This window comes from Nanorana parkeri, unplaced genomic scaffold (assembly GCF_000935625.1).
Source record: "Nanorana parkeri isolate BGI_ZX_2015 unplaced genomic scaffold, ASM93562v1 scaffold879, whole genome shotgun sequence".
NCBI lineage: Eukaryota > Metazoa > Chordata > Amphibia > Anura > Dicroglossidae > Nanorana > Nanorana parkeri.
The window spans coordinates 310,209-322,544 of NW_017307147.1; the positions used below are offsets into that span (position 1 = coordinate 310,209).

At 44.7% G+C, this 12,336-nt stretch overlaps 1 protein-coding gene across 1 annotated transcript in view; it reads left to right on the forward strand.

Moving 5' to 3' along the window:
* Positions 1-12,336, forward strand: part of TENM4 (teneurin transmembrane protein 4) — a 237,822-nt gene that overhangs the window by 206,466 nt on the left and 19,020 nt on the right. The window contains exons 22-23 of the mRNA XM_018565717.1: positions 1,853-2,007; positions 8,239-9,116. Of these exons, the coding sequence (XP_018421219.1) occupies positions 1,853-2,007; positions 8,239-9,116 (1,033 nt within the window). The remainder of the gene's footprint in view (positions 1-1,852; positions 2,008-8,238; positions 9,117-12,336) is intronic.

Genomic DNA, 12,336 nt, shown 5'->3' on the forward strand with positions numbered 1-12,336 from the left:
CATTCTCCTTTTCCTTTCCTTTTGCTCTTTTTTCTCTCTTTCTCTTTGGCCCCTTAGTGCACACGCCATAATAGCTATGGGCTATGAAACCTCTCCCCCGCCCACTTGGAATGCCTTCCTCCCCCCATTATATGTCTTGGGGTGTTGTTTTGTTAGAGGGGTGTGCTTGCTCACATTAGGCTGAAGGGACCAATTTTTTGTTTTACTTTCTTTCTTCCCCCTCTGTTCTTCTTGGTTTCCCACTGTTTTATGTACAAGTTCTACTGTTCCCATTTGGCTTGTATGATTCTACGGTCTTCATATCATTGTTATATATGTTGTTCATTTGTTTATCTTGAAAACTCAATAAAACTTGTTTAAAAAAAAAAAACATAGCAACTAAATGACACTGTTTTATATTAAAGGGATAGAGGACACGTTGTATTTAAACTGTCTTTTATAAGATTCCTTATTTATTTCTTCAGTATGGCAAAGAAGGGTCACACGAGAAATGATAAGAGTCAAGAAACAAATAATGAAGATTCATTATTAAAACATCATTATATGTGGTCAGCAGATATAAGTCAATCCAGCTACTGTTATTGACTTATTTTTGCAGTTCATTGATTGGCTGTTTTGATAGAGCTTTTGAGGCATTTAATGGAGAACCAGTCATGACAGCCCCTGCCCCCAAGGAGCTTATCAGCACTAGTTACATGAACACATACTCCATGGTTATTGAGCCAGCTCACTACAGGAAGTTAGGAGCTCACACTAACAGATAATCGAAGTCTCAAATCAAGTCTCTGATAGTCTTATCAATGTGGGTTCTAATTTATCCAGGTCATGGTTTAGCTAGTGGTAGTTAATCACATTCAACTGGACTTGTTGTTCAATGTTGAAGACGTTCCATAGCTTATCCAAGCCACTTCTTCAGTTTTAATGAGATAGGAACATTCCTCAGCTTTTATATCCACACAGGTCGCACATACAACCTATACCAATCACCATGAAATGTGTCAAGGCAGATGTTGGTTGTCTAAGAACAGGATGGTAGGTGTGAAAGTTGTGGAACCACTCTGTTCTTGGTCTATTATTCCATCCTTGGTGCGTACGTTGGTGTCTATACATCTAGCCACAGGGCTGAAAGTGTGAATTGTTGTCAAATTGCCGGGGTAGAGATGTTAAAATGGCATCATATGTGGAAGACAGATGTTCTTGAAGGCCCTCCCTTGGTCAGGGATGGTTGTTCCAGTTTGACAGGTTGTCTTCCATCCTGTTCTTGAACAATCAATGTGCCTGCCTTGGCACATTCCATGGTGGTTGGATAAGGGGTCTGTGCTACCTGTTGGTGTGGGCACCAGAAGTGGTATGGATAAGCTATGAAATGTCTTCAACATTACCGCACAAGTCCAGTTGAATGTGACCACCTACTACTAGCTTCCATATCCTTGTTAAAGAGAGACATGGCATGCAGATGCTTCGAGAAGTGGAAATGTGCGAAATGATCCCACTCAAGGCTCTCAGCTTCAGCTTCTCTGCCCCGGGGGCCAGATCGCTCTTCAGCTGTAATGTGTCAGAGGGAGGAGCCTGTGCAGAATGTGTTGTGATTAATAAAATGTATTCATGAGATCAGAACTTGGAATGTGGTATCCATCCTTGAATGCATATGCTGTTAGAGAAGTGCCTGCCAGCTTAGAAAATGGATAGAGTGAAGGAGCTGTGTAGCGTGGGAGCAGTGACAGAATCAGTATTAAATATGATAGGCAACAACAAGTGACACTATCTGACAGGTGTTTCTCTCTTAGAATGTTGCCAAAACTCTCATTTGCTTGAAGAGCTCACAATCTAACATCGCTCCCTCCCTCTCCAGGCATCACCGTCGACAAGTTTGGCCTCATCTACTTCGTTGACGGCACCATGATCCGCCGAATCGACCAAAACGGCATCATCTCCACTTTGCTCGGCTCCAACGACCTGACCTCGGCCAGACCCCTGAGCTGCGACTCCGTCATGGACATTTCCCAGGTACGCCCACGTCACAACGTTCCGTTTGGTCTTTAGGTTTAACACAAAGCCAGCCAGATGAACTCGCTCCGGCTCTGCAACGTCTCCCTCCCATACCCCAAACTTTGCAGCAGCCGAAATGTAAGAGGATTTGGGTCGTATCAGATTGCAAATTAGTTGCAGCGGGAGTCATGCTGTGCTTTAAAGAGCTCAGGATCAAAAACAAGTTGGCGTTTGTTTTTGCTTATTAGGATGCAGATAAGTCTGGACCGCGAAGGATATAGTTTAAGGCAAGCTGTTGCCAGTGCTGAAAAGTCTGCTGGTGCTTCAGATCCGGCTGCTGAACGACACGCTGACAATTTAAAAGGCCAGTAAACATAAATTGCCCGTTGATCAAAGCTTTTGAAAGGAAACTGTTTTTCCTTTTTTTTGTGAAGCTGTGCATACAAATGTAATATGCTTAACCCAGTGATGTTCATCATGAAAATATTAGAGGGCCTCAAGTGTGGCCCCCTGATACTTCCAGAGGGCCACACAATAGCAGCTCATTTTCGTGCATTGCAATAAATTGCGTCGAGTTAGGCAGCCCATTAAACAAATGGGCTGTGACGTACCTCAGCACCTGAAAATTTTAGTCCTGCTGTATCTTTTACGCAGGAAAAAAGCCCCATCGTTGTCAGCGGCAGTAAGTATAACCCCCAGCATTGGTATGAGTGGCCACCATAATAACCTCCAGCACTGGTTTCCGTGGCCGCAATAATAACCCCCAGTACTGGTGCCAGTGGATGCAATAATAACCCCCAGCATTGGTGTCAGTGGTTGCAATAGTTACCCCCAGCATTGGTGGTAGTCGCTGCAGTTATAACTCCCAGCATTGTTCTAAGTCACCCCAATAACAACCCCTTGAATTGGTGTCATTATCTGCAATAATAACCCCCAGCATTGGTGTCAGCAATCGGAAAATTAACCCCCAGCATTGCTTTCAGTGACCATGATAATAACTCCCAGCATTGGTGTCAGCAATTGGAATAATAACCCCCAGCATTGCTTTCCGTGACCATGATAATAACCCCCAGCATTGGTGTCAGTCAATTCAATAATAACCCCCAGCATAGTTGTAGTTGCTGCAATTATTAAGCCTGCATTGTTTTAAGTCACCCCAATAACAACCCCTTGAATTGGTGTCGTTATCTGCAATGATAAACCCCCAGCATTGGTGTCAGTCAATTCAATAATAACCCCCAGCATAGTTGTAGTTGCTGCAATTATTAAGCCTGCATTGTTTTAAGTCACCCCAATAATAACCCCTTTCTATTGGTCTCATTATCTGCAATAATAAACCATAGCTTGGTGTCAGGCACTGCAAAAATAACCCCCAGGCATTGGTGTCAGTCACCACAATAATAATCCCCTTCATTGGTGGTCATTGGCAGTGCTTTTAACCCCCACGCATCTCACATACCACATTGGTGGTCAGTGGCAAAGTTATTTAACCCCACTTAGTTTTTACTTACCTGATCACTTGCAGCTGCAGCAATCTCGCCAAAATAACGTCAGGCCGGGACTATACGTTTACTGTGTGACTGTCCTGGCTTCACTTTAGTAACGGGGTGTTAATGCAGAGAGTATCCCAGTAAAGCACTCTACAAACTTCCCAACTGGCGGTGGACCATGCCCAGGACGCGGCGGGCCGCACAGAGAGATGGCTGGCCATGTGTTGGGCACGTGTCAAAAGGGACACTCGGCAAAGGAAGAGGAGGCTTTATACATACCTGTACTACCTCTGCTCCTCCAATCCTCGTCTTCTTGCACAGAATCGGCCTCTTCACATCCAGTGCACTGTGTTGGATGGACAGAAATACTTTGGCAATAAAAACAGCTTCATCTTTGTGCCTGGAGTCCAGCTTTTAACCAGGGTGACCTCCTTGTGTCTATATTTTTAGTGCCGTGCACACTTTATCAAAAACATTTTGCGTGACAGGTGACCTTGTAATATTCCATGACGACCAATAACAGCAGAGATCCTCCATCTTATCACTGATAACTAGAGAGGTTGTGCGGTCAGGTCTCCGAGGTGCTGAGGAGGGGGGTGAAGGTTGTGAAATATTTAACTGGCAGCGATGACAAGAAACAGAGTTTAAAAATTGAACATCCCCCCACCGGTTCAGAGCGGGCCTTGCACAAAGCTGCAGTGTAAGCGTTGCTCTGAAGATTATTGCTGGCTATGGGGCTATGCATTATTGATGAGCAAACCGCACAATGTAATGTTCTGATACTGGAGGGTGCGGTGGGCTGGCAGCCAGGAAAGAGCGAAGACAGAACTAGCCTTAAAAATCTTGACGATATGTGGGCCCCGCAGGCGGCCACCAAGGGAAGGGGCTAGCTAATTATGTTGGGCAATGTCACATTACAGCAGAGGTGACATACGATAGCTTCGGTCTGCGTGGTAACATCCTGTACTGGAATCCTTCAATGACCCCTTTCCTTATCTTATAAAAGAGAACCTGTCACCTTTAAACTGGAATTTCAGAAGTATTAGAAAACAGAATAATTCTTCAGAAAGAGGACCTGCTTAAATTCGTAAATGCAACCAAACTTTTTTTTTGGCAAGTGTCATGGAGTTCAGTAGATCCTCTGTATTGCCAGGGGCAACACCCGGCAATAGATGCCAGAGCAGTACTAGCCTTAGACAGATGGTCAATGCTAACAGAGGATAGTAGGAGTGTCCGCAGGCTAATGGCCAGGCCAAGATGTAGTATATCCCATCGCACCCCTGACCTGATCAAGCCCACATAGAAAGTTGGGGGGGGGGGGGGGTGGAAGGGTCTCGAGATGGCCCCGTGCTGGAAGTGACTGCAGATGCCTCCGCACATCAAACGTACCAAGCCAAAAAGTGACTCGCACTCCGTTGCAAATAACAGTCAATCTCCTTTATTGACCATCGTGATGTCACATAAATAAACGATGTTTCGGAACCGGGTGGTCCCTTCTTTAAGCAAACAAAAAGCATGATGAAGCGTGGCCAGGCACAGACAGAGTCCGGGTTTCAGACAGCAAGCCAGAGCGCAGAGGACCATTAGCAGAGGTAACAGGCCCATTATTAAAATAGACAGATTGAGTACAAACCCAATCAACTTGGAAAATCCAAGGCATATACAGTGATATAGAAGACAGACCTCTATCCAGGACATGAATGAGTAGACAAGGAAGGGAATTGATCAAAACTGGAACAGACAAAATATGGAGCAGTTGTGCATGGCAACCAATCAGCCTCGCTTTTTCATTTTCAAATCTAACAAAACTGAAGAGAGAAGCTGATTGGTTGCCATGCACAGCTGCTCCAGGTGATGTCTACTCCAGTTTTGATCAATTCCCGCCAGAGTTCTTAATTCGACACAGGCTTAAACTTGTGGATTTGCTTTACAGTCCACAAATGAGGCCAGGTGTGCACAGCAGAGATCTGAGCAGCAGTGTTCAGTAAAGGTGCCCACACACCTTGCGATAATCGTACGATAATCGCAGGAAATCCCGCGATCGTAAGATTATCGTAATTGTGTGGAAGCCGTGCGACCTCTATTACTGTAAGGTCGCACGACTTTTATCTTACGAACATGTTCGAAAACCCGCCGAGAATCGTACGATGTTTGGCGGGTGTGTAGCATGTTCGTAAGATAAGATCCGGACGGGCCGGTGTGCGCAAGTGCACACTGCCCGTTCAGCATTGCGGTCATCGGAAGCCCGCCCCTCAGATCGTACGTTTTTTTAAATTACCTTACAACCATCGCAAGACTTTTGTCTTGCGATGGTTGTAAGGTGTGTCCCCAGCATTGCAATGGCATTATTGAAGGCTGACTGTTAAATACAGGCAGTCCAGAGACTGATATCATACCATCCGTGGGGTGTATGACCTGCTGTGCAACTGCAAGTCTTAGTAAGCCCCGCCTCTGCAGAGCCCCAGGCTGATTACATAAAGCTGGCAAGCCTAGCTGTAAGTATTCAGGGAATCGTAGTACCACAGAATGAGAACTGAAAATGTTTCATACCTATGTAACAAGGTATGATTACAGTTGTAGTTCGCCAGGATGTATAGTCAGAGGAGCTTGGCAGTGACTGACATACTAATCTAAGCGGCAATGTGGGTTGTTATTGTTTTTTTTTGCTTTGATTAAAGAAAATAAACAAGTAGATTAAAAAAATGAAAGAGATGAAATTAGACTGGAGTGGAGCTAATTTTATTTAATGCAGTCTGTAAATGTTTGCGTTGCGCAATATAAACATTAATGTAGCAGAAACACGGTAATTATCTAAAAGGAAAGTATTGCCTCTGAGTAATCACTACCGGCTTGAAAAAATAAATTGGCGTGCGTCTATTTAAAGATGAAACGCAAAGTTTACTAATCCGTTTCCTGCTACACTAAAGTTTGTAATCCAAGGGGAGAGGACGAGTATTCGTAGGGCGCAGGCGCCTCACGCGGAGTGGCGGCAGCCATCTTGTAAGCTGCTGCGACATTCTTCTTTTCTTTAACAAGCTGCAAAATGGCTTCCACTTCTGCTAAAAGGGAGTCCTCCCTCTGGGGTTTCCTAAAGCTGAACTCGCATATATACATTTGGAATATCTGTATGTGTGATGACTCGCTTGCCAAATAATTTGTAATGCTGGTCCTATGACTCCAGTACCCCTGCCTAGCAGTAGGGCCAAGCCCTTGGCCCAGTGTCGAGACAGAGTTCTCCAGCATCCAAGGTGGAAAGATCAAAGCCCCCCCCCCCCCCACTTTTTCATGCCCCACCACCACCTTCCTGCTTGGGCGCCACCTCTTCTGCCCCCAATTAGCCCTTTTTCAGGCTACGCTGCAGGTACAGGAGATAGCCTAGTTCAGGGTCTGTCCAAGCCAAGTGACTGCACTCTAAAGGAGCAGCAGCTCAGCAATGGGAGAACACACAAAAGAAGCACCGCTCCTCCATGGCTCAGGAAAGGAATGAGCTGGGTGCTTGCCACTGGGAACACGTCCTCTCTCCAGTATGAGCCCATACAAACAGAAGAAAAGCTGGCTGGCATAGTGTATTGAAGCTTGTACCACATCAGCCTACCCTGGTCCAGCCTCATCTTTCACGGGCAGGGCCCTCCTAACCATCCTTTCTTGACTTGTCTTGTAATTGTAATGTCCTCCTTATATTGTAAAGTGCTGCGCAAACTGTTGGCACGATATACATCCTGTATGATAATAATTATATCTATTACTTAGCCCATGATTGGGTGAAACTCTTCAAAGGGGATTGACCTTCCGTGGGACACCAGTGAGGTGGTAGAATTTTTAATAAACTCTCCCAGCGGAATCCGGTGTGTGGACAGCTTTTCTTCTGTTTGTATGAGCTCACCAATAGGGTCTCCCCTATGATTCCCTCTCCTATCAGCAATATTTCCTTTATTAGCTCGTGGTACTGCCACTCCGGTGTAAGTGTTGCCTTGTGGGAGATGACAAAAAAACATATTAGGCCAATTCAGGTACCAGAGCTAGTGCTGTGTAAAATGCAACAGTTAAATGGAATATCTGTCTAGACTTTAGATTGAGATCCATTTTGGATTTAAAATGACTACATACAATAAACTAGTTACAATTTGTGTTCTTTTAGATCTTAAGGTTGTGTTTTGCCACTCCCCCTTCTGAGCATATCATAGCCAGGTAGACCTTAAAACCTGAGCTTTGCCCATTCAGACTTTGCAAAGCAACAGGTACACCTTAATGCCCCCCTCCCTAGCAGAACATGCAAACATTTCCCTTACTCCCCCACCACTCTGTTCTCCATTGCGGTTGAGGAAAGAAAGCTCTATATATGTTTTAAGTCATTCTAGTTTAAGCTGATGCAAGCCTAAGCAGTCTCTTTTTGTTGCCCCCATGTCCAATCAACCAAGCACCAGCACTGTCATGTTAGAGGAAGGGGAGTGAGTGACGTGCTCCAACACACATTGGAGGCGCCGTGCTTTTGTTGAATGTTGAGTATGTGACTTGAGCTGCTGGGTTAAGCTTGCCACATACCATGGTCCATCAGATAAAGAGCACATGTCACTTGATCCATCAAAATCTAGCCAGCCTTTTAGATGAACTGGCATTCCTTTTTAAACCACGGGTTTCTGTATTTGGTGATTAAGAGATGCATTCTTAGATGAGTATTTGGTTCTCGCATATATTACTGTCCTGTAATAATTCTGCATTTTCTGAATTGTTTCTCTGCATCTTTGGATTTTATTTCTAGGTCCGACTTGAATGGCCTACGGACTTGGCTGTAAACCCAATGGACAACTCTCTCTACGTTCTCGACAACAATGTAGTGTTGCAGATCTCTGAAAATCACCAGGTCCGTATCGTGGCTGGAAGACCTATGCACTGCCAGGTTCCTGGCATTGACCACTTCCTCCTTAGCAAAGTAGCAGTCCACGCCACCTTGGAGGCAGCCACAGCCCTGGCTGTATCTCATAATGGAATCCTGTACATTTCCGAAACTGATGAAAAGAAGATCAACAGAATTAGGCAGGTCAGCACCAGCGGGGAAATCTCATTGGTGGCGGGTGCGCCAAGCGGCTGCGATTGCAAAAATGATGCCAGCTGCGAGTGCTTTTCTGGAGATGATGGTTACGCCAAGGATGCCAAGCTAAACGCTCCCTCATCTCTAGCCGTATGTGCTGATGGTGACTTGTACGTGGCCGACCTTGGAAATATCAGGATCCGGTTTATCCGAACCAACAAGCCATTCCTCAACAGTCAGAACATGTACGAGGTGTCTTCTCCCATTGACCAGGAGCTGTATCTTTTTGACACAACTGGGCGGCACCTTTACACCCAAAGCCTTACCACTGGTGACTTTCTCTACAACTTCACCTACACTGCAGATGGGGATCTGACTCTGATTACAGACAACAATGGAAATACCCTCAACATACGCAGAGATTCCACCGGGATGCCCCTCTGGCTTGTCGTGCCTGATGGTCAAGTCTTTTGGTTGACAATGGGCACAAACAGCGCTCTCAAAAGTTTCTCAGAACAGGGTAATGAGCTGGCCTCAATGACCTACCATGGAAACTCCGGTCTCCTCGCTACGAAGAGCAACGAGAATGGATGGACGACCTTCTATGAGTAAGTAATCAAACTCTTGTGCCTTCTGCTTGTCAATTATCGTTTTCACTCTTTCGTTTCCTTTTTCTTGTTTTGATCTTTTTTTTTCTCTTTCTTTATATCTTTTTCTTTTTTTTACCTTTTTTTTCACGTTCTTCTTATTTACTTTTGTCTTGCTTTCTGGTCTCTTTCTTTTTATCTGTTTTTTTTTCTTTGGGTTTTTTCCTCCTTTTTTTTTTCTTTCACTCTTTCTCTAGTTTTTATCCTTCATTTCTTCTATCTTTTTCTCTTTTTCTTTCAACCTTTTTCTATTAAAATGGAACTATGGGCAAAATGTTTTCAAAAAATGACATTTATAATGCAGTCTGTCAGTAGAATCAACACAGCAGTCTTTGTTTTTCTGATTCCCCCCTCTAACATCATTTCATTACTGATCCTGTCAGTAGGTCTGTTGTTTTTCAACTTCCTTTAGCAGACCAAGCAGTCCAGCAAAAATGGAAGATATAGGGTTGAGACAAACCATTTTACAGGGACAGGGGGCTTTTTTTTATCATTTACAACCGTTATCCCAAAAGGAAGCAAGGAATGTTTCTGTAACGGCCTAAAAAGTGTTATTTATTAATTACAGATATTTATATAGCGCCAACAATTTACGCAACGCTTTACATTCCCATCAGTCCCTGCCCTCGAGGAGCTTACAATCTAAGGTCCCTATCTCACATGCACACATACAGGGCCAATTTAGAGAGGAGCCAAATAACCTTCCAGCATGTCTTTGGAGTGTGGGAGGAAAATAGTGTCCTTACCGGGATTTGAACCAGGGACCCTCAGTGCTGCAAGGCAGAAGTGCCAACCACAAACCTGCCCTAGCTGGATTTCAGATTTCACTTGTTGGTAACCTATGTAAAGTTCATCTAGTCTACTAGTCCAACAGTGCCCCTTTCCACAGGTTAACAATGCTGCTGCTTAAGGGTGGCTATGCTGCTCCTCCATAGCTACAGTGGAGGAGTGTCGCCACCCTAAGACAGGAAGTGTGTTACTGACCCAAGTGAAAAAGAGGAAAACACCTTAAACTAATGCAACCATTACATCTAAGTATTCATAAGCTGCAATAGATTACATTTGTGTTTTAGATGAGACAAGAACACTAGAATGATATCTGCAGTCTCTCCTACCTGCAGCTCTGCCAGCGTCACCCTCAGGGCCGGATTTCCCAAATGGCCAACCGAGGCCCGGCCTTGGTGCAGCAGGGAGTAGAGGGGCAGCAGTGGTGTGGAATTCCTATCTCCCGGGACATGTAGTTCCAGGCGCTGGGCGGGTATTTGTTTTCTACATTTAGCCCTGCTTTGGGCAAGCAGGGCTAAATGTACAGCGGGGAACCCGCCACTTGTTTTGTACAAGTGATCTCGGCGATGTCGCCGAGATCACTTGTATGCAGCCTGCATACAGGGGAGGGCGCATTAAGGAATCTGGCATTGGGGCAGCATAGAGAGTAAATCCGTTCCTGGTCACCCTATGCACTAATGTTGGGTAAAGCAGGCGGCTTTCAGAGAGCCAGTCACAGAACCTCTTTAAAGGGACTCTATAGTATAACGACATAGGCTGGTCAGCTGCACAAACACAGATCATTTTCACCAGCAGTCAATGGCCATCCAATTGCTTGAAAATAGTAGTATTTTCCTTTTTGTTAACATTCGATACTTATAGTTTCCAAGCTCCCATGAATAATGTAGGAATCTTTCCAAACGCATTCAAAGTCGGCTTCACCCAACAGTACATCAGGATGGATTTTTTACCGCCGAAGATTATTGTACGTTAGTTGTGGGAGAAAACATTTTCCCTTCGTTCTACTTATAAGCTAAAAGCGTGTCAGTGTAAATTATTGACCGGCTCCGAAAGACGCTGCCAATTGTGTATGTAAATTGTATTAAATTGGCTATGAACACGAAAGGGTCAGATTTTTCCTTTTGAGTTTCCACTGTGAAGGCGGCTGATGGACAGCCTTGAAAGAAAGAAATTACATTCATAGGGTGGTTGGTTTGGGAAGGGGGGGGGGGGGGGGGCTACTTATACTGCTTTTTTACCGCTCACATAAAAGCAGAGACATTTTATTTTTATTTTATACATAAAAATGAAATTTTGCCAAATGAGGAGGGAGAGATCCTATTGTGGACACGGCTGTAAAAGCCTGTAAAGGGAAACAAAAAACAGATTTTATGACGCCGACAATGCTTTCATAGATAGCCATGCAGATTTTATGCTCATGTATACGGGACATCTGTAAATGTATCGCATCCACCTCCTGCAATTTTATAGATGTTGGCTGTGCACTCTTTAAAAAGGCCATCAGATGTTGCATTGCGAACGGCGGCAATGAGGCATCTGCCCACCCCGAATCCATTACAGTGTTAAAGCTGAACTCCAGAAGATATACACTATATTGCCAAACTTATTGGGACTCTTTACACGCACATGAACTTTAATGGTATCCCAGTCTCCGTCCGTAGGGTTGAGTATTGGGTTGGCTCCGCCCTTTGCCGCTATAACAGCTTCAACTCTTCTGGGAAGGCGTCCACAAGGTTTAGGAGTGTGTCTATGGGAATGTTGGACCATTTGTGAGGTCAGGTACTGATGTTGGAGGAGAAGGCCGGGCTCACAGTCTCGGCTCTAATTCATCCCAAGGTGTTCTATCTGGTTGAGGTCAGGACTCTCTGCAGGCCAGTCAAGTTCCTCCCCCCCAAACTCGCTCACCCATGTCTTTATGGACGTTGCTTTGTGCACTGGTGTGCAGTCATGTTGAAATAGGAAGAGGTCATCCCCAAACTGTTCCCACAAAGTTGGGAGCATGAAATACCTTGATACTTTTGGCAATATAGTGCAAAAGACAAAACGTAATATAGATGTGCGTTGATTAATTATTAATGAATCAATAAATTTATTTTTAATGAAGCCAGTGTAAGAATCTGAGTTTGAGCTGTTATCAGCCCGTTGCCACCCTCTGCCCTGCAGCACTTAGACTAGGAGAAGCAGAGGCTGAATGGCTGTATGGTTGTTGGAGGCAACAGACAGTTCCTTTAACTTTCCTGGAGGAAGTTATTGAATTATAACCATTTCCAGCCTGGCTGAAGCCTGCACTCGGAATTCTGTCGGTTAATCCATCTTTCAGCAAAGGCTTATAGATACTTCGAAGCCTGTGTGCACTGCTGCAATACCAGAGCATCGAGCCATGACATTCCTTGCT